This window comes from Eucyclogobius newberryi, unplaced genomic scaffold (assembly GCF_026437365.1).
Source record: "Eucyclogobius newberryi isolate DKJ021-1_F unplaced genomic scaffold, fEucNew1.0.hap1 SCAF_4, whole genome shotgun sequence".
NCBI classification, from domain to species: domain Eukaryota; kingdom Metazoa; phylum Chordata; class Actinopteri; order Gobiiformes; family Gobiidae; genus Eucyclogobius; species Eucyclogobius newberryi.
This window is the reverse complement of record NW_027316056.1, coordinates 41,019,571-41,041,016: the sequence shown is the minus strand read 5'-3', so window position 1 is coordinate 41,041,016 and position 21,446 is coordinate 41,019,571. Positions and strand designations below refer to the sequence as shown.

The 21,446-nt window shown below is 55.9% G+C and overlaps 2 protein-coding genes across 2 annotated transcripts in view; one reads left to right on the top strand and one right to left on the bottom strand.

Annotated features, from left to right (window-relative positions):
- Positions 1-1,158: 1,158 nt before the first annotated feature.
- On the bottom strand, positions 1,159-5,449 carry pgap4 (post-GPI attachment to proteins GalNAc transferase 4). Its single transcript, XM_072463896.1, has 2 exons — positions 5,367-5,449; positions 1,159-4,097 (listed from the first exon to the last, which is right to left on the bottom strand). The coding sequence occupies exon 2, from the start codon at positions 4,080-4,082 to the stop codon at positions 2,901-2,903; it is 1,182 nt and encodes a 393-aa protein (XP_072319997.1). The 5' UTR covers positions 4,083-4,097; positions 5,367-5,449; the 3' UTR covers positions 1,159-2,900.
- A 6,819-nt stretch (positions 5,450-12,268) lies between these two features.
- The window catches only part of LOC140377535 (myelin and lymphocyte protein-like), a 31,738-nt gene continuing 22,560 nt past the window's right edge, over positions 12,269-21,446 (top strand). Inside the window, exon 1 of the mRNA XM_072462976.1 lies at positions 12,269-12,633. Coding sequence (XP_072319077.1) covers positions 12,544-12,633 — 90 coding nt within the window. The 5' untranslated portion in view covers positions 12,269-12,543. The remainder of the gene's footprint in view (positions 12,634-21,446) is intronic.

The window sequence follows — 21,446 nt, the reverse complement described above, 5'->3', positions numbered from 1 at the left end:
CAGGTCTAAACCAGGACTAAATCAGGTCTAAACCAGGTCTAAACCAGGACCAGACCAGGACTAAAGAAGGACTAAACCAGGACTAAATCAGGTCTAAACCAGGTCTAAACCAGGACTAAGCTAGATCTAAACCAGGTCTAAACCAGGACTAAACTAGAGCTAAACTAGGTCTAAACCAGGGCTAAAGTGGACATGGTTTTCAATTGTTGGATTCTTTTATTTGATTCAAACATTTCAGTTTATTTCAGACTAAATCAAACATAAGATCGAGTGTAAACCGTGACAGCAACAGGATTTTGATCTTCAAATGAAGAGCTTATTATAAATATACATTATTATGCTCTAAATTTATTATAAATATAGATGATGATGGTCCAGTGAGCTTCAGATCTGCGTCTGTCACTCAAACAGCTTTGGCTTTAAAACTCTCAGATTGAATCAAACACATTAAAGGTGCAGGTCAGTTTAACCAGAGCAACAAGGCAAAGGTCACGATGTTCACACCAGGCCACATGTCACTGTGAACAAAGAAGAATCCAAACATCTGACCAACACAAATCTAACAAGGCGTTTTGTGCTTTGATCAAACGTGTTTTCTACTGAAGACGTTCAACCAGATCCACTAAAGTATATATATATATATATATATATATATATATATATATATATATATATATATATATATATATATATATATATATATATATATATATATATATATATATATATATATATATATATATATATATATATACACACACACACACACACACACACACACACACACACACACACACACAAGTATAGAAGAGAATCATTTTGTGTTCAATAAATGAAGTCTTTATGAAGAAGAGGTTCAGCTTAATCAGGTCTAAACTGGGACTAAACCAAGTCAATGTTTTGGTTTTATTTCTAGTGTTGAAATTCCAGCAGGGTCAGCACTAGATCATACAGGGAATCAGGACGGAAGTTACGAAATCCAAGATGGCGGCGACCAAGACCGGTCCCACTGTTACAGCTGAGGGAATCATTTACTCCCATGGGTCTGGGTTTAACCCTAACCTTAACCCCTGACCCTAACCCTGACCTTAACCCCTGACCCTAACCTTAACCCTAACCCCTGACCCTAACTCCTGACCCTAAACCCTGACCCTAACCTTAACCCTAACCCCTGACCCTAAACCCTAACCCCTGACCCTAACCTAACCCTAACCGGGTCTGGGTTTAACCCTAAACCTAACCCTAAGTTTTAGCTTCACTTTGTTTGGTTAGAACTAGTTTATACCAGGGCTTGTATTAGCATAAGTGCAGCCAACTCATCCCAAAACAAACTAGACTGTGCAAAAATGTTTTAAACTCGAGATAATAAAGCTCCTGCAGGAATCGAACCGTGTCTCTGACCATCGTGTGTCTGACCATCGTGTCTCTGATCATCGTGTCTCTGATCATCGTGTCTCTGACCATCGTGTCTCTGATCATCGTGTCTCTGACCATCGTGTCTCTGACCATCGTGTCTCTGACCATCAGGCCGACACGTCTGATATGTTGTTACTACGAGACAGTAAATGTCCCTCCCTCACCACCAGGTGGAGCTAATGGTGAACCGCAAGTGATTTGGGCGAGAGCGCCGCCATCTTGGACTCTGTAACGTCCGTCCTGATTGAGCGTCTGCGTGATGACGTCACACACTCTATATGTTCTTATATTGTGAGTGATGTCACACATTTTTTATTATTATTATATTTTCCATGATTTTCCATTTAGCCAGTTTCAACTCCTTAACGCTTTAACTGATTTCAACATGTTTTACCTCATTACGATCGCTTTCACAGTAGTACTTGTGCTATTACGCTTGACATTTGAAAAACTTATGAGTACTTTTTCCCCATTTAAATGAATTTGGGCATTATGAGTGTCAGCGGAATTCTATAGACTTTATTCTTTAGGCTTTTGTGACGGAGACAGTCAAGAGAGAGAGAGAGAGACGCAGACACTCCAGCAATGGCTTCAGCCATTTTCTAGTTCCTATGATCTGGTGCTGACCATTCCAGCAGGAGCAGTGCAGCTCCAGCAGGAGCAGTGCAGCTCCAGCAGGAGCAGTGCAGCTCCAGCAGGGGCAGTGCAGCTCCAGCAGGAGCAGTGCAGCTCCAGCAGGAGCAGTGCTGCAGCTCCAGCAGGAGCAGTGCAGCTCCAGCAGGAGCAGTGCTGCAGCTCCAGCAGGAGCAGTGCAGCTCCAGCAGGAGCAGTGCTGCAGCTCCAGCAGGAGCAGTGCAGCTCCAGCAGGGGCAGTGATGAGCTCAGGTCCAGCAGATGGATTCACTACAGAAGGTCCAGTCTGAGGGTTCAATGGTGTTTGGCAAGAAGAAGAGTCATAAAAGAGTCGTGTAAAGTCCAGATCCTGGTCCCGGTTCTGGTCCCGGTCCTGGTTCTGGTCCCGTCAGGTTTGACCCAGAGACACTGCAGGACAGTTCAAAGTGCTGCAGGGGGCGCTGTTAAGAAACAGACTCTCACACGGACACAAAGGTCTGACCGGCGCTGGCTCCGCCTCCTTTAAAGGTGCAGTACGTCACTTTCCAGCTGCTCGTCTCCATGGAGATGTAAGTGCTTTGCCTGGAACGCTTTACAGGTGTTTTTCCTTGTGCATTTATAACAAAAAGACTTAAATGCTGCGTTCTCACAGCGAGTGGGGGCGCCTCTCCACAGATCTGACCTGTAACCGGGCCAAGCGTTTAATGTAGAGAGTGTGACAGAAGCAGACGAGGTTCTGAGCCTCATTTATCACACTCTGGAGTCCAAGAAATGAGGCGTGGCCGGCGTCACAGAAGGCGTGGCCGGCGTCACAGGAGGCGTGGCCGGCGTCACAGGAGGCGTGGCCGGCGTCACAGGAGGCGTGGCCGGCGTCACAGGAGGCGTGGCCGGGCGGGGTTCTGTCGCACAGAGGAGAAGGCCCCGATGTGGGTGATGAGGTTGGGCTCGAGGCTGTGCGCCCGCTCGCCCGTCGCCCGCAGCGCCCGGTACAGCACCAGGTCTTTGGCGTTGCCGCTGGCGCAGAACGCGGCGTCGAGGGCGTCGGCCGCGCGCTGGGACGAGTTCCCGGGGAACAGCATGGCCGGCGTGCAGCACTCGGTCGCCGGGGAAACGGCGTAGAGCTGCGGCGAGGCGCGGCGCAGCTCCAGGAGGTAGTGGCGCCCGAACAGCTCCGCCGCCGCCATGAAGTAGAGCGTGAAGAAGAGCAGGTGAGCGCGCGAGAGCGAGAAGCTAACGTTCAGCCGCCCGCACAACGGCAAAGCTAGCAGCAGCGCCGTGGCTAGCACCGACCCGAGCCCCGCCCACTCCAGGAGGCGGTACGGCTCCGGGTTGACGTAGCGCTGCAGCCGCTCAGGGTGGTACAGCTTCACGTAAAGAGTGTCGCGGGCGAAAGTGCGCGACAGAAGGTGACGCACAACGTGGAAGAAGTCGCGTTTGGGCAGCGCGTCGTCCTCGAGCACGACGGTGTGCTTAGCGCGCGTTAGCTCCCGCCCTTTACGCAAACAGAACACGTAATCGCGCTTCTCCCGCTCAAACGTGTTCACAAACTCCAGGTCGGCGTCGCGCTCCCTCGACGTGCGCCGGACGACCTGGAAATGGTTCTGGAGCAGCGCGGCGTCCTCGTTCTCCTGGTTCCCGTGCTGGACGTCGCAGACGAGCAGGTGGGCGCAGCGCCGGGCGTCGCCGCAGCCCGACTGCAGCTCGCTCAGCCGCTTCAGCACCTGCAGGAGGTAGTGGAACTCTCTGGCCTCGCCGCGCCGCGACGTCACCACCGTCACCAGCAGCTCGGGGTGCTCGGCGAGTTCCTCAAAGTCCCCGTTCTCTTTGGTGGTCCAGAAGTGGAGAGCGTCCTGGCCACGCCTTAGGCTCCGCCCGAGCGCCGCGTCGCTCATGGAGTCGAGGAAGAGCGGTTTGATGTAGTAGTAGGAGTAGACCAGGCGGTGGCAGCAGAGAGGCAGCAGCACGCAGAAGGTGAACGTGCTCAGGAGGAGAGCCTGGCACACGGGGCTGGAGCGGCGCACGTACGGGGCCAGAGGGGGGAACCATCGAGGCATCGGGAACTCATTCCACTGAAACAGAAAAACGGAAGAACCACATCATGTTAATGTCTTCTCTCTTTGGTCCTGTTCTCATGGTTCCTCCTCAAAAACAGCCTCATTTTAATGGTTCCTCCTCAAAAACAGCCCTGTTCTCATGGTTCCATCTCAAAAACAGCCCTGTTCTCCTGGTTCCCGCTCAAAAACATCCCTATTCTCATGGTTCCTCCTCAAAAACAGCCTCATTTTAATGGTTCCTCCTCAAAAACAGCCCTGTTCTCATGGTTCCATCTCAAAAACATCCCTGTTCTCATGGTTCCTCCTCAAAAACAGCCCCGTTCTCATGGTTCCATCTCAAAAACATCCCTGTTCTCATGGTTCCTCCTCAAAAACAGCCTCATTTTAATGGTTCCTCCTCAAAAACAGCCCTGTTCTCATGGTTCCATCTCAAAAACATCCCTGTTCTCATGGTTCCTCCTCAAAAACAGCCCCGTTCTCCTGGTTCCTACTCAAAAACAGCCCTATTCTCATGGTTCCTCCTCAAAAACAGCCTTGTTCTCATGGTTCCATCTCAAAAACATCCCTGTTCTCATGGTTCCATCTCAAAAACATCCCTGTTCTCATGGTTCCTACTCAAAAACATCCCTATTCTCATGGTTCCTCCTCAAAACAGCCCTGTTCTCCTGTAGTCCCAGTTTACACCTAGTTTAGTCCTGGTATAGTCCTGGTTTAGTCCTGGTTTAGACCTGGTTTAGTCCTGGTTTAGACCTGGTTTAGACCTGGTTTAGACCTGGTTTAGTCCTGGTTTAGTCCTGGTTTAGTCCTGGTTTAGACCTGGTTTAGTCCTGGTTTAGTCCTGGTTTAGTCCTGGTTTAGTCGTGTTTTTCTAACGTTCCTTCCTCATTGTTCAACATCAGAGCTCAGGCCCAGCCCTCTAAACCAAGACTAAATCAGGACTAAACCAGGACTAAAGCAGGACTAAAGCAGGACTAAAGCAGGACTAAAGCTGGACTAAACCAGGACTAAAGCAGGACTAAAGCAGGACTAAAGCAGGACTAAAGCAGGACTAAACCAGGACTAAACCAGGACTAAACCAGGACTAAAGCAGGACTAAAGCTGGACTAAAGCTGGACTAAAGCGCGTCATATCAGCGTCGGAGGAGCTCTGACCGGAACCGGAGCCTCTGAAGCGGCCACAACGCCACCGACAGCTGCCCGCGCACCTCCGGAACTAAACCGGGACTGAACCCGGACCCTCGGCGCATCCTCGGCCGGTTCTTGTGCTCCGTGCCTCGGTTCTCACCTGTGCGGTGGTCGGGGGAGGCCTGGACCGGGTTTGGCCGGGGAGGAACGCTCTGAGCCCGGGGACGATCTTGAGAAAGTGTCGGTAAATGGACAGGACGCGTTACCGTAACAACCACAGCAAATGTGCACGGAGTAGCGCTAAGGTTAACGGAACTTACCGTAACACAACAGAGAAATGCGCAGTAGAAAATGAGAGTGAAGTGCGCAGAGCGACCAGAGGAGGGCAGCATTGAGCCGCAGTGAACGGTAGTCCTGGTTTAGTCCTGGTTTTGACCTGGTTTTGACCTGGTTTAGTCCTGGTTTTGACCTGGTTTAGTCCTGGTTTAGTCCTGGTTTAGTCCTGGTTTTGACCTGGTTTAGTCCTGGTTTAGTCCTGGTTTAGTCCTGGTTTTGACCTGGTTTAGTCCTGGTTTAGTCCTGGTTTAGTCCTGGTTTTGACCTGGTTTAGTCCTGGTTTAGTCCTGGTTTAGTCCTGGTTTTGACCTGGTTTAGTCCTGGTTTAGTCCTGGTTTAGTCCTGGTTTTGACCTGGTTTAGTCCTGGTTTTGACCTGGTTTAGTCCTGGTTTAGTCCTGGTTTAGTCCTGGTTTTGACCTGGTTTAGTCCTGGTTTAGTCCTGGTTTAGTCCTGGTTTTGACCTGGTTTAGTCCTGGTTTAGTCCTGGTTTAGTCCTGGTTTTGACCTGGTTTAGTCCTGGTTTAGTCCTGGTTTTGACCTGGTTTAGTCCTGGTTTAGTCCTGGTTTAGTCCTGGTTTTGACCTGGTTTAGTCCTGGTTTAGTCCTGGTTTAGTCCTGGTTTTGACCTGGTTTAGTCCTGGTTTTGACCTGGTTTAGTCCTGGTTTAGTCCTGGTTTAGTCCTGGTTTTGACCTGGTTTAGTCCTGGTTTAGTCCTGGTTTAGTCCTGGTTTTGACCTGGTTTAGTCCTGGTTTAGTCCTGGTTTAGTCCTGGTTTTGACCTGGTTTAGTCCTGGTTTAGTCCTGGTTTTGACCTGGTTTAGTCCTGGTTTAGTCCTGGTTTAGTCCTGGTTTTGACCTGGTTTAGTCCTGGTTTAGTCCTGGTTTAGTCCTGGTTTTGACCTGGTTTAGTCCTGGTTTTGACCTGGTTTAGTCCTGGTTTAGTCCTGGTTTAGTCCTGGTTTTGACCTGGTTTAGTCCTGGTTTAGTCCTGGTTTAGTCCTGGTTTTGACCTGGTTTAGTCCTGGTTTAGTCCTGGTTTAGTCCTGGTTTTGACCTGGTTTAGTCCTGGTTTAGTCCTGGTTTTGACCTGGTTTAGTCCTGGTTTTGACCTGGTTTAGTTCTGTTAAGATAAGATAAGATATTCCTTTATTGTCCCACATGGGGAAATTTCATTGTTGCAACGCAGTTAGATACAGAAGAAAAGAACAGATCACTTATAGGAAGTCTGAAAAACACTCTCAGTAGAAGATCTCCTATAAACAAAAACTCCTATAAACAAAACCTCCCATTACCCAACAAGGGATGGAGGGGAAAATAATAAAGATAAAATAAATACATAAATACCATTTGCATGTGATCACGACAGTAATTGCACATATGACAGAATTGCACATGGTTAGGTCAGTATTGTGAGTGTTCAGGACTAACAGTGTTTGTTATAAAGTCTGACAGCAGCAGAAGGAAAGACCTGCGAAACCTTTCCTTCACACAGCGAGGGTGGATCAGTCTCTCACTGAAGCTGCTCTCCAGAGCGGACAGAGTGTCCTGCAGGGGACATAGTGTCCTGCAGGGGACATAGTGTCCTACAGGGGACAGAGTGTCCTACAGGGGACAGTGTCCTACAGGGGACAGAGTGTCCTGCAGGGGACAGAGGCAGGACAGAGTGTCCTGCAGGGGACATAGAGTCCTGCAGGGGACATAGTGTCCTACAGGGGACAGAGTGTCCTACAGGGGACAGTGTCCTACAGGGGACAGAGTGTCCTGCAGGGGACAGAGTGTCCTACAGGGGACAGTGTCCTGCAGGGGACAGAGTGTCCTGCAGGGGACATAGTGTCCTACAGGGGACAGTGTCCTGCAGGGGACAGTGTCCTACAGGGGACAGTGTCCTGCAGGGGACAGAGTGTCCTGCAGGGGACAGAGTGTCCTGCAGGGGGCGACACTCATGGTCCAGCATAGATGTGAGTTTATCCAGGACCTTCTGTCCTCCACCTCCTGCACCGAGTCCAGAGGACAGCCCAGGACGGAGCTTTGTCCAGCCTCTTCCTCTCCCTCTCTGTGATGCTGCTGCTCCAGCAGACCACACCTACAGGAGCTGATGCACCACAGAGTCGTAGAAGGTCTTCAGGAGTGACAGGAGCAGCCCTGTCAGGAGCGGCCCTGTCACTCCAAAAGACCTGAGTCTCCTCAGGAGGTGGAGCCGACTCTGGCTCTTCCTGTACAGTCTGTGTTATGAGTCCAGTCCAGTTTGTGGTTCAGATGAACACCAGGTCCTTGTATGAGTCACTCTCTCAATGTCCCGTCCCTGGATGTTCACTGGTGAGGGGGGCGTGGCCTGTCCCGTCCCTGGATGTTCACTGGTGAGGGGGGCGTGGCCTGTCCCGTCCCTGGATGTTCACTGGTGAGGGGGGCGTGGCCTGTCCCGTCCCTGGATGTTCACTGGTGAGGGGGGCGTGGCCTGTCCCGTCCCTGGATGTTCACTGGTGAGGGGGGCGTGGCCTGTCCCGTCCCTGGATGTTCACTGGTGAGGGGGGCGTGGCCTGTCCCGTCCCTGGATGTTCACTGGTGAGGGGGGCGTGGCCTGTCCCGTCCCTGGATGTTCACTGGTGAGGGGGGCGTGGCCTGTCCCGTCCCTGGATGTTCACTGGTGAGGGGGGCGTGGCCTGTCCCGTCCCTGGATGTTCACTGGTGAGGGGGGCGTGGCCTGTCCCGTCCCTGGATGTTCACTGGTGAGGGGGCAGTGGGGTGGCGTCTGCGGAAATCCACCACCATCTCCTTGGTCTTCCCCGCGTTGATGAGGAGGTGGTTCCACAAAGTCCTGCTCCAGTCCTCTGTACTCCGCATCATCGTCGTCCGTGATGATTCCGATGATGACAGAGTCATCAGAGAACTTCTGCAGGACACGGCTGTCCGTGTCATGTCTGAAGTCTGCAGTGTAAAGGGTGAAGAGAAAGGGCGCGAGGACAGTGCCCTGGGGCGCCCCCACACTGCAGGTCCGAGTGTCAGACACACAGTCCCGGGCTCTCACAAACTGGGATCGGTCTGTGACGTAGTCCAGGATCCACTCTGCCAGGTCATACTCCACACCAGCCGTCTCCAGCTTGTCCCTCAGGAGATGACGGCGTCCTCCACTCCGATGTCAGGCCGATATGCAAACTGCAGCGGGTCCATGGCTGAGCTCACGGTGGAGCGGAGGTGGTCCAGGACCAGCTCTAGTGTCTTCATCAGGACGTGAGAGCCACTGGCCTGAAGCTGTTGAGGTCTTTGGGGCGCGGTGTCTTAGGCACAGGCACCAGACAGGAGGTCTTCAGACCTGTGCTACCAGCCTCAGCTTCAGGCTCATGTTGAAGACTTCTGGTTTAAGACCTGGTTAAGTCTTGGTTTAGTCCTGGTTTTGACCTGGTTTAGTCCTGGTTTTGACCTGGTTTAGTCCTGGTGTGACAGTTAGACCCTGTCAGACCTGTCAGACCCTGTCAGACCCTGTCAGACCCACTGGCCAAAAGACTGTCCAGATAATTGAATAGAGCTACAAGTTAAACATATGTGTGGGCGGGGCTTGTGTGTTGTGGGCAGGGCTTGTGTGCTGTGGGCGGGGCTTGTGTGCTGTGGGCGGGGCTTGTGTGTTGTGGGCAGGGCTTGTGTGCTGTGGGCGGGGCTTGTCTGTTGTGGGCAGGGCTTGTGTGCTGTGGGCGGGGCTTGTGTGTTGTGGGCAGGGCTTGTGTGCTGTGGGCGGGGCTTGTGTGTTGTGGGCAGGGCTTGTGTGCTGTGGGCGGGGCTTGTCTGCTGTGGGCGGGGCTTGTGTGTTGTGGGCAGGGCTTGTGTGTTGTGGGCAGGGCTTGTGTGCTGTGGGCGGGGCTTGTGTGCTGTGGGCGGGGCTTGTGTGTTGTGGGCAGGGCTTGTGTGCTGTGGGCGGGGCTTGTGTGTTGTGGGCAGGGCTTGTGTGCTGTGGGCGGGGCTTGTGTGTTGTGGGCAGGGCTTGTGTGCTGTGGGCGGGGCTTGTGTGTTGTGGGCAGGGCTTGTGTGCTGTGGGCGGGGCTTGTGTGTTGTGGGCGGGGCTTGTGTGCTGTGGGCGGGGCTTGTGTGTTGTGGGCAGGGCTTGTGTGCTGTGGGCGGGGCTTGTGTGCTGTGGGCGGGGCTTGTGTGTTGTGGGCAGGGCTTGTGTGCTGTGGGCGGGGCTTGTGTGTTGTGGGCAGGGCTTGTGTGCTGTGGGCGGGGCTTGTGTGTTGTGGGCAGGGCTTGTGTGCTGTGGGCGGGGCTTGTGTGTTGTGGGCAGGGCTTGTGTGCTGTGGGCAGGGCTTGTGTGCTGTGGGCGGGGCTTGTGTGTTGTGGGCGGGGCTTGTGTGTTGTGGGCGGGGCTGTGCTCATGTCAGACACACCTGACAGTGACAGGTTCAGACCCAGATCCAGTTTCACCGAAACTCGAGATCAAACGCTTTTATCAACAACTATGAGGCGACAGAAGCCAAGAGCTGCCAGGACTAAACCAGGACTAAACCAGGACTAAACCAGAACTAAAACAGAACTAAACCAGGACTAAACCAGGACTAAACCAGGACTAAACCAGAACTAAACCAGAACTAAACCAGAACTAAACCAGGACTAAACCAGAACTAAACCAGGACTAAACCAGAACTAAACCAGGACTAAACCAGGACTAAACCAGAACTAAACCAGAACTAAACCAGAACTAAACCAGAACTAAACCAGGACTAAACCAGAACTAAACCAGAACTAAACCAGAACTAAACCAGGACTAAACCAGAACTAAACCAGGACTAAACCAGAACTAAACCAGGACTAAACCAGGACTAAACCAGAACTAAACCAGAACTAAACCAGGAATAAACCAGAACTAAACCAGAACTAAAACAGGACTAAACCAGGACTAAACCAGAACTAAACCAGGACTAAACCAGAACTAAACCAGAACTAAACCAGGACTAAACCAGGACTAAACCAGAACTAAACCAGGACTAAACCAGGACTAAACCAGAACTAAACCAGAACTAAACCAGGACTAAACCAGAACTAAACCAGAACTAAACCAGAACTAAACCAGAACTAAACCAGGACTAAACCAGAACTAAACCAGAACTAAACCAGGACTAAACCAGAACTAAACCAGAACTAAACTAGAACTAAACCAGGACTAAACCAGGTCTAAACCAGAACTAAACCAGAACTAAACCAGGACTAAACCAGAACTAAACCAGAACTAAACCAGAACTAAACCAGGACTAAACCAGAACTAAACCAGAACTAAACCAGGACTAAACCAGAACTAAACCAGAACTAAACCAGAACTAAACCAGGACTAAACCAGAACTAAACCAGAACTAAACCAGAACTAAACCAGAACTAAACCAGAACTAAACCAGGACTAAACCAGGACTAAACCAGGACTAAACCAGAACTAAACCAGGACTAAACCAGAACTAAACCAGACCTAAACCAGAACTAAACCAGGACTTAACCAGGACTAAACCAGAACTAAACCAGGACTAAACCAGAACTAAACCAGAACTAAAACAGGACTAAACCAGGACTAAACCAGAACTAAAACAGAACTAAACCAGGACTAAACCAGGACTAAACCAGGACTAAACCAGAACTAAACCAGGATTAAAACAGAACTAAACCAGAACTAAACCAGGACTAAACCAGAACTAAACCAGAACTAAACCAGAATTAAACCAGGACTAAACCAGGACTAAACCAGACCTAAACCAGAACTAAACCAGGACTAAACCAGAACTAAACCAGGACTAAACCAGGACTAAACCAGAACTAAACCAGAACTAAACCAGGACTAAACCAGGACTAAACCAGAACTAAACCAGGACTAAACCAGGACTAAACCAGAACTAAACCAGAACTAAACCAGAACTAAACCAGGACTAAACCAGAACTAAACCAGGACTAAACCAGAACTAAACCAGAACTAAACCAGAACTAAACCAGGACTAAACCAGAACTAAACCAGGACTAAACCAGAACTAAACTAGAACTAAACCAGGACTAAACCAGGTCTAAACCAGAACTAAACCAGAACTAAACCAGGACTAAACCAGGACTAAACCAGAACTAAACCAGAACTAAACCAGGACTAAACCAGAACTAAACCAGGACTGAACCAGGACTGAACCAGAACTAAACCAGAACTAAACCAGGACTAAACCAGAACTAAACCAGAACTAAACCAGGACTAAACCAGAACTAAACCAGAACTAAACCAGATTTAAACCAGGACTAAACCAGGACTAAACCAGAACTAAACCAGGACTAAACCAGAACTAAACCAGGACTAAACCAGGACTAAACCAGAACTAAACCAGAACTAAACCAGGACTAAACCAGAACTAAACCAGGAGTAAACCAGGACTAAGCCAGGACTAAACCAGCACTAAACCAGGACTAAACCAGAACTAAACCAATCTAAGTTCATCTAAAGTTGATTGATAGAAAGAAAAAAGGTCAAAAGTCTCCAAAATACACGGGCAGTATAAGTCAGATGCCCTCCCTCTTTGACCTTTAGTGCTGAGGTAAAAGTAAACAAACAAAAACAGAGCGTCTCCAGGAGCTGTTGCTGTTGTTGTTGTTGTTGTTGTTGCTTCTGTTGTTGTTGGTGTTTTGGTGTTTTCTGCTTCTGTGGCGACAGGTGCCGCAAGCCCCGCCCCCTCACATCCTCCAGCTGATCCCCCAGGAGACCCGTCCTAGTCCTGTCTCAGTCCCGGCTCAGTCCTTGTGCAGGAAGGATCGTGGACAGTCCTGGTTTAGTCCTGGTTTAGTCCTGGTTTAGTCCTGGTTTAGTCCTGGTTTAGACCTGGTTTAGTCCCGGTTTAGTCCCGGTTTAGTCCTTGTTTATTCCTGGTTTAGTCCTGGTTTAGTCCTGGTTTAGTCCTGGTTTAGTTCTAGATTAGTCCTGGTTTAGTCCTGGTTTAGTCCTGGTTTAGTCCTGGTTTAGTCCTGGTTTAGTCCTGGTTTAGACATCGTTGAGGACCATGGCGTCGAACACTGCGACTTTGGGAAACCTCCCGAGTGGAATTCGAGTCTGCACTACTTTCCCTGACCTGCTGTACTTCCCTGAAATGGTGAGTTATTACCTGTAAATACTACTTAAAAAACGTAGTCAAATATATAGGTCACGTTAAGTATATGATTAAGAAACGTACTTTTAGAGAACAAAAATAATCAGAAAAGAGTCAAATGGAATTCTGACCTTCCACGTCCCCCTTAGACCTTCTCCCCCCAGGGACCTTCTCCCCCCTTAGACCTTCTCCCCCCTTAGATCTTCTCCCCCCAGAGACCTTCTCCCCCCTTAGACCTTCTCCCCCCAGAGACCTTCTCCCCCAAGAGACCTTCTCCCCCCTGAGATCTTCTCCCCCCTGAGACCTTCTCCCCCCTGAGACCTTCTCCCCCCAGAGACCTTCTCCCCCAAGAGACCTTCTCCCCCCTGAGACCTTCTCCCCCCTGAGACCTTCTACCTCCTGAGACCTTCTCCCCCCTGAGACCTTCTCCCTCCTGAGACCTTCTCCCTCCTGAGACCTTCTCCCCCCTGAGACCTTCTCCCCCCTGAGACCTTCTCCCCCCAGAGACCTTCTCCCCCCTGAGACCGTCTCCCCCCTGAGACCTTCTCCCCCCTGAGACCTTCTCCCCCTGACACCTTCTCCCCCCTGACACCTTCCCCCCCTGAGACCTTCTGCGTCCCCCCTGAGACCTTCTCCCCCCTGAGACCTTCTGCGTCCCCCCTGAGAACTTCTGCGTCCTCCAGAGACCTTCCGCGTCCCCCCTGAGACCTTCTCCCCCCTGAGACCTTCTGCGTCCCCCCTGAAACCTTCTGCGTCCCCCCTGAGACCTTCTGCGTCCCCCCTGAGACCTTCTGCGTCCCCCAGAGACCTTCTCCCACCTGAGACCTTCTCCCCCCTGAGATCTTCTCCCCCCTGAGACCTTCTGCGTCCCCCTGAGACCTTCTGCGTCCCCCCTGAGACCTTCTGCGTCACCCCTGTGACCTTCTCCCCCCTGAGACCTTCTGCGTCCCCCCTGAGACCTTCTGCGTCCCCACTGAGACCTTCTGCGTCCCCCCTGAGGCCTTCTCCCCCCTGAGACCTTCTCCCCCCTGAGACCTTCTCCCTCCTGAGACCTTCTCCCCCCTGAGACCTTCTCCCTCCTGAGACCTTCTCCCCCTGAGACCTTCTCCCCCCTGAGACCTTCTCCCCCCTGAGACCTTCTCCCCCAGAGACTTTCTCCCCCCTGAGACCGTCACCCCCCTGAGACCTTCTCCCCCCTGAGACCTTCTGCGTCCCCCCAGAGACCTTCTCCCCCCAGAGACCTTCTCCCCCCTGAGACGTCTCCCCCTGAGACCTTCTCCCCCCTGAGACCTTCTCCCCCTGACACCTTCTCCCCCCGACACCTTCCCCCCCTGAGACCTTCTGCGTCCCCCCTGAGACCTTCTCCCCCCTGAGACCTTCTCCCCCCTGACACCTTCTCCCCCCTGAGACCTTCTGCGTCCCCCCTGAGACCTTTTGCGTCCTCCAGAGACCTTCCGCGTCCCCCCTGAGACCTTCTCCCCCCAGAGACCTTCTGCGTCCCCCCTGAAACCTTATGCGTCCCCCCTGAGACCTTCTGCGTCCCCCCTGAGACCTTCTGCGTCCCCCCTGAGACCTTCTGCGTCCCCCAGAGACCTTCTCCCACCGGAGACCTTCTCCCCCCTGAGATCTTCTCCCCCCTGAGACCTTCTGCGTCCCCCTGAGACCTTCTGCGTTCCCCCTGTGACCTTCTCCCCCCTGAGACCTTCTGCGTCCCCCCTGAGACCTTCTGCGTCCCCCCTGAGACCTTCTCCCCCCTGACACCTTCTCCCCCTGAGACCTTCTGCGTCCCCCCTGAGACCTTCTGCGTCCTCCAGAGACCTTCCGCGTCCCCCCTGAGACTTTCTGCGTCCCCCAGAGAGCTTCTCCCACCTGAGATCTTCTCCCCCCTGAGACCTTCTGCGTCCCCCTGAGACCTTCTGCGTCCCCCCTGAGACCTTCTGCGTCCCCCCTGTGACCTTCTCCCCCCTGAGACCTTCTGCGTCCCCCCTGTGACCTTCTCCCCCCTGAGACCTTCTGCGTCCCCCCTGAGACCTTCTGCGTCCCCCCTGAGACCTTCTGCGTCCCCCCAGAGACCTTCTCCCCCCAGAGACCTTCTCCCCCCTGAGACCGTCTCCCCCCTGAGACCTTCTCCCCCCTGACACCTTCCCCCCCTGAGACCTTCTGCGTCCCCCCTGAGACCTTCTCCCCCCTGAGACCTTCTCCCCCCTGAGACCTTCTCCCCCCTGACACCTTCTCCCCCCTGAGACCTTCTGCGTCCCCCCTGAGACCTTCTGCGTCCTCCAGAGACCTTCCGCGTCCCCCCTGAGACCTTCTCCCCCCTGAGACCTTCTGCGTCCCCCCTGAGACCTTCTGCGTCCCCCTTGAGACCTTCTGCGTCCCCCCTGAGACCTTCTGCGTCCCCCCTGAGACCTTCTGCGTCCCCCCTGAGACCTTCTGCGTCCCCCAGAGACCTTCTCCCACCTGAGACCTTCTCCCCCCTGAGATCTTCTCCCCCCTGAGACCTTCTGCGTCCCCCTGAGACATTCTGCGTCCCCCCTGAGACCTTCTGCGTCCCCCCTGTGACCTTCTCCCCCCTGAGACCTTCTGCGTCCCCCCTGAGACCTTCTGCGTCCCCCCTGTGACCTTCTGCGTCCCCCCTGTGACCTTCTCCCCCCTGAGACCTTCTGCGTCCCCCCTGAGACGTTCTGCGTCCCCACTGAGACCTTCTGCATCCCCCCTGAGGCCTTCTCCCCCCTGAGACCTTCTCCCCCCTGACACCTTCTCCCCCTGAGACCTTCTGCGTCCCCCCTGAGACCTTCTGCGTCCTCCAGAGACCTTCCGCGTCCCCCCTGAGACTTTCTGCGTCCCCCAGAGACCTTCTCCCACCTGAGATCTTCTCCCCCCTGAGACCTTCTGCGTCCCCCTGAGACCTTCTGCGTCCCCCCTGAGACCTTCTGCATCCCCCCTGTGACCTTCTCCCCCCTGAGACCTTCTGCGTCCCCCCTGAGACCTTCTGCGTCCCCCCTGTGACCTTCTCCCCCCTGAGACCTTCTGCGTCCCCCCTGAGACCTTCTGCGTCCCCCCTGAGACCTTCTGCGTCCCCACTGAGACCTTCTGCGTCCCCCCAGAGACCTTCTCCCCCCAGAGACCTTCTCCCCCCTGAGACCTTCTCCCCCCTGACACCTTCCCCCCCTGAGACCTTCTGCGTCCCCCCTGAGACCTTCTCCCCCCTGAGACCTTCTCCCCCCTGAGACCTTCTCCCCCCTGAGACCTTCTCACCCCTGAGACCTTCTGCGTCCCCCCTGAGACCTTCTGCGTCCTCCAGAGACCTTCCACGTCCCCCTTAGACCTTCTCCCCCCAGAGACCTTCTCCCCCAAGAGACCTTCTCCCCCCTGAGACCTTCTCCCCCCTGAGACCTTCTCCCCCCTGAGACCTTCTCCCCCCAGAGACCTTCTCCCCCAAGAGACCTTCTCCCCACTGAGACCTTCTCCCCCCTGAGACCTTCTCCCCCCTGAGACCTTCTCCCCCCTGAGACCTTCTCCCTCCTGAGACCTTCTCCCTCCTGAGACCTTCTCCCTCCTGAGACCTTCTCCCCCCTGAGACCTTCTCCCCCCTGAGACCTTCTCCCCCCAGAGACCTTCTCCCCCCTGAGACCGTCTCCCCCCTGAGACCTTCTCCCCCCTGAGACCTTCTCCCCCTGACACCTTCTCCCCCCTGACACCTTCCCCCCCTGAGACCTTCTGCGTCCCCCCTGAGACCTTCTCCCCCCTGAGACCTTCTCCCCCCTGACACCTTCTCCCCCCTGAGACCTTCTGCGTCCCCCCTGAGAACTTCTGCGTCCTCCAAAGACCTTCCGCGTCCCCCCTGAGACCTTCTCCCCCCTGAGACCTTCTGCGTCCCCCCTGAAACCTTCTGCGTCCCCCCTGAGACCTTCTGCGTCCCCCCTGAGACCTTCTGCGTCCCCCCTGAGACCTTCTGCGTCCCCCCTGAGACCTTCTGCGTCCCCCAGAGACCTTCTCCCACCTGAGACCTTCTCCCCCCTGAGATCTTCTCCCCCCTGAGACCTTCTGCGTCCCCCTGAGACCTTCTGCGTCCCCCCTGAGACCTTCTGCGTCCCCCCTGTGACCTTCTCCCCCCTGAGACCTTCTGCGTCCCCCCTGAGACCTTCTGCGTCCCCCCTGAGACCTTCTGCGTCCCCACTGAGACCTTCTGCGTCCCCCCTGAGGCCTTCTCCCCCCTGAGACCTTCTCCCCCCTGAGACCTTCTCCCTCCTGAGACCTTCTCCCCCCTGAGACGTTCTCCCTCCTGAGACCTTCTCCCCCTGAGACCTTCTCCCCCCTGAGACCTTCTCCCCCTGAGACCTTCTCCCCCCTGAGACCTTCTCCCCCCTGAGACCTTCTCCCCCAGAGACTTTCTCCCCCCTGAGACCGTCTCCCCCCTGAGACCTTCTCCCCCCTGAGACCTTCTGCGTCCCCCCAGAGACCTTCTCCCCCCAGAGACCTTCTCCCCCCTGAGACCGTCTCCCCCTGAGACCTTCTCCCCCCTGAGACCTTCTCCCCCTGATACCTTCTCCCCCCTGACACCTTCCCCCCCTGAGACCTTCTGCGTCCCCCCTGAGACCTTCTCCCCCCTGAGACCTTCTCCCCCCTGACACGTTCTCCCCCCTGAGACCTTCTGCGTCCCCCCTGAGACCTTTTGCGTCCTCCAGAGACCTTCCGCGTCCCCCCTGAGACCTTCTCCCCCCAGAGACCTTCTGCGTCCCCCCTGAAACCTTCTGCGTCCCCCCTGAGACCTTCTGCGTCCCCCCTGAGACCTTCTGCGTCCCACCTGAGACCTTCTGCGTCCCCCAGAGACCTTCTCCCACCAGAGACCTTCTCCCCCCTGAGATCTTCTCCCCCCTGAGACCTTCTGCGTCCCCCTGAGACCTTCTGCGTTCCCCCTGTGACCTTCTCCCCCCTGAGACCTTCTGCGTCCCCCCTGAGACCTTCTGCGTCCCCCCTGAGACCTTCTCCCCCCTGACACCTTCTCCCCCTGAGACCTTCTGCGTCCCCCCTGAGACCTTCTGCGTCCTCCAGAGACCTTCCGCGTCCCCCCTGAGACTTTCTGCGTCCCCCAGAGAGCTTCTCTCACCTGAGATCTTCTCCCCCCTGAGACCTTCTGCGTCCCCCTGAGACCTTCTGCGTCCCCCCTGAGACCTTCTGCGTCCCCCCTGTGACCTTCTCCCCCCTGAGACCTTCTGCGTCCCCCCTGTGACCTTCTCCCCCCTGAGACCTTCTGCGTCCCCCCTGAGACCTTCTGCGTCCCCCCTGAGACCTTCTGCGTCCCCACTGAGACCTTCTGCGTCCCCCCAGAGACCTTCTCCCCCCAGAGACCTTCTCCCCCCTGAGACCGTCTCCCCCCTGAGACCTTCTCCCCCCTGACACCTTCCCCCCCTGAGACCTTCTGCGTCCCCCCTGAGACCTTCTCCCCCCTGAGACCTTCTCCCCCCTGAGACCTTCTCCCCCCTGACACCTTCTCCCCCCTGAGACCTTCTGCGTCCCCCCTGAGACCTTCTGCGTCCTCCAGAGAACTTCCACGTCCCCCCTGAGACCTTCTCCCCCCTGAGACCTTCTGCGTCCCCCCTGAGACCTTCTGCGTCCCCCTTGAGACCTTCTGCGTCCCCCCTGAGACCTTCTGCGTCCCCCCTGAGACCTTCTGCGTCCCCCAGAGACCTTCTCCCAACTGAGACCTTCTCCCCCCTGAGATCTTCTCCCCCATGAGACCTTCTGCGTCCCCCTGAGACATTCTGCGTCCCCCCTGAGACCTTCTGCGTCCCCCCTGTGACCTTCTCCCCTCTGAGACCTTCTGCGTCCCCCCTGAGACCTTCTGCGTCCCCCCTGTGACCTTCTGCGTCCCCCCTGTGACCTTCTCCCCCCTGAGACCTTCTGCGTCCCCCCTGAGACCTTCTCCCCCCTGACACCTTCTCCCCCTGAGACCTTCTGCGTCCCCCCTGAGACCTTCTGCTTCCTCCAGAGACCTTCCGCGTCCCCCCTGAGACTTTCTGCGTCCCCCAGAGAGCTTCTCCCACCTGAGATCTTCTCCCCCCTGAGACCTTCTGCGTCCCCCTGAGACCTTCTGCGTCCCCCCTGAGACCTTCTGCGTCCCCCCTGTGACCTTCTCCCCCCTGAGACCTTCTGCGTCCCCCCTGTGACCTTCTCCCCCCTGAGACCTTCTGCGTCCCCCCTGTGACCTTCTCCCCCCTGAGACCTTCTGCGTCCCCCCTGTGACCTTCTCCCCCCTGAGACCTTCTGCGTCCCCCCTGAGACCTTCTGCGTCCCCCCTGAGACCTTCTGCGTCCCCCCAGAGACCTTCTCCCCCCAGAGACCTTCTCCCCCCTGAGACCGTCTCCCCCCTGAGACCTTCTCCCCCCTGACACCTTCCCCCCCTGAGACCTTCTGCGTCCCCCCTGTGACCTTCTCCCCCCTGAGACCTTCTCCCCCCTGACACCTTCTCCCCCCTGAGACCTTCTGCGTCCCCCCTGAGACCTTCTGCGTCCTCCAGAGACCTTCCGCGTCCCCCCTGAGACCTTCTCCCCCCTGAGACCTTCTGCGTCCCCCCTGAGACCTTCTGCGTCCCCCTTGAGACCTTCTGCGTCCCCCCTGAGACCTTCTGCGTCCCCCCTGAGACCTTCTGCGTCCCCCCTGAGACCTTCTGCGTCCCCCAGAGACCTTCTCCCACCTGAGACCTTCTCCCCCCTGAGATCTTCTCCCCCCTGAGACCTTCTGCGTCCCCCTGAGACATTCTGCGTCCCCCCTGAGACCTTCTGCGTCCCCCCTGTGACCTTCTCCCCCCTGAGACCTTCTGCGTCCCCCCTGAGACCTTCTGCGTCCCCCCTGTGACCTTCTGCGTCCCCCCTGTGACCTTCTCCCCCCTGAGACCTTCTGCGTCCCCCCTGAGACGTTCTGCGTCCCCACTGAGACCTTCTGCATCCCCCCTGAGGCCTTCTCCCCCCTGAGACCTTCTCCCCCCTGACACCTTCTCCCCCTGAGACCTTCTGCGTCCCCCCTGAGACCTTCTGCGTCCTCCAGAGACCTTCCGCGTCCCCCCTGAGACTTTCTGCGTCCCCCAGAGACCTTCTCCCACCTGAGATCTTCTCCCCCCTGAGACCTTCTGCGTCCCCCTGAGACCTTCTGCGTCCCCCCTGAGACCTTCTGCATCCCCCCTGTGACCTTCTCCCCCCTGAGACCTTCTGCGTCCCCCCTGAGACCTTCTGCGTCCCCCCTGTGACCTTCTCCCCCCTGAGACCTTCTGCGTCCCCCCTGAGACCTTCTGCGTCCCCCCTGAGACCTTCTGCGTCCCCACTGAGACCTTCTGCGTCCCCCCAGAGACCTTCTCCCCCCAGAGACCTTCTCCCCCCTGAGACCTTCTCCCCCCTGACACCTTCCCCCCCTGAGACCTTCTGCGTCCCCCCTGAGACTTTCTCCCCCCTGAGACCTTCTCCCCCCTGAGACCTTCTCCCCCCTGAGACCTTCTCACCCCTGAGACCTTCTGCGTCCCCCCTGAGACCTTCTGCGTCCTCCAGAGACCTTCCACGTCCCCCTTAGACCTTCTCCCCCCAGAGACCTTCTCCCCCAAGAGACCTTCTCCCCCCTGAGACCTTCTCCCCCCTGAGACCTTCTCCCCCCTGAGACCTTCTCCCCCCAGAGACCTTCTCCCCCAAGAGACCTTCTCCCCACTGAGACCTTCTCCCCCCTGAGACCTTCTCCCCCCTGAGACCTTCTCCCCCCTGAGACCTTCTCCCTCCTGAGACCTTCTCCCTCCTGAGACCTTCTCCCCCCTGAGACCTTCTCCCCCCAGAGACCTTCTCCCCCCTGAGACCGTCTCCCCCCTGAGACCTTCTCCCCCCTGAGACCTTCTCCCCCTGACACCTTCTCCCCCCTGACACCTTCCCCCCCATGAGACCTTCTGCGTCCCCCCTGAGACCTTCTCCCCCCTGAGACCTTCTCCCCCCTGACACCTTCTCCCCCCTGAGACCTTCTGCGTCCCCCCTGAGAACTTCTGCGTCCTCCAAAGACCTTCCGCGTCCCCCCTGATACCTTCTCCCCCCTGAGACCTTCTGCGTCCCCCCTGAAACCTTCTGCGTCCCCCCTGAGACCTTCTGCGTCCCCCCTGAGACCTTCTGCGTCCCCCCTGAGACCTTCTGCGTCCCCCCTGAGACCTTCTGCGTCCCCCAGAGACCTTCTCCCACCTGAGACCTTCTCCCCCCTGAGATCTTCTCCCCCCTGAGACCTTCTGCGTCCCCCTGAGACCTTCTGCGTCCCCCCTGAGACCTTCTGCGTCCCCCCTGTGACCTTCTCCCCCCTGAGACCTTCTGCGTCCCCCCTGAGACCTTCTGCGTCCCCCCTGAGACCTTCTGCGTCCCCACTGAGACCTTCTGCGTCCCCCCTGAGGCCTTCTCCCCCCTGAGACCTTCTCCCCCCTGAGACCTTCTCCCTCCTGAGACCTTCTCCCCCCTGAGACGTTCTCCCTCCTGAGACCTTCTCCCCCTGAGACCTTCTCCCCCCTGAGACCTTCTCCCCCTGAGACCTTCTCCCCCCTGAGACCTTCTCCCCCCTGAGACCTTCTCCCCCAGAGACTTTCTCCCCCCTGAGACCGTCTCCCCCCTGAGACCTTCTCCCCCCTGAGACCTTCTGCGTCCCCCCAGAGACCTTCTCCCCCCAGAGACCTTCTCCCCCCTGAGACCGTCTCCCCCTGAGACCTTCTCCCCCCTGAGACCTTCTCCCCCTGACACCTTCTCCCCCCTGACACCTTCCCCCCCTGAGACCTTCTGCGTCCCCCCTGAGACCTTCTCCCCCCT

Excerpts from the sequence above, each read along its gene's own strand:
- pgap4 (XM_072463896.1), bottom strand. The coding sequence starts at position 4,082 with ATGCCTCGATGGTTCCCCCCTCTGGCCCCGTACGTGCGCCGCTCCAGC.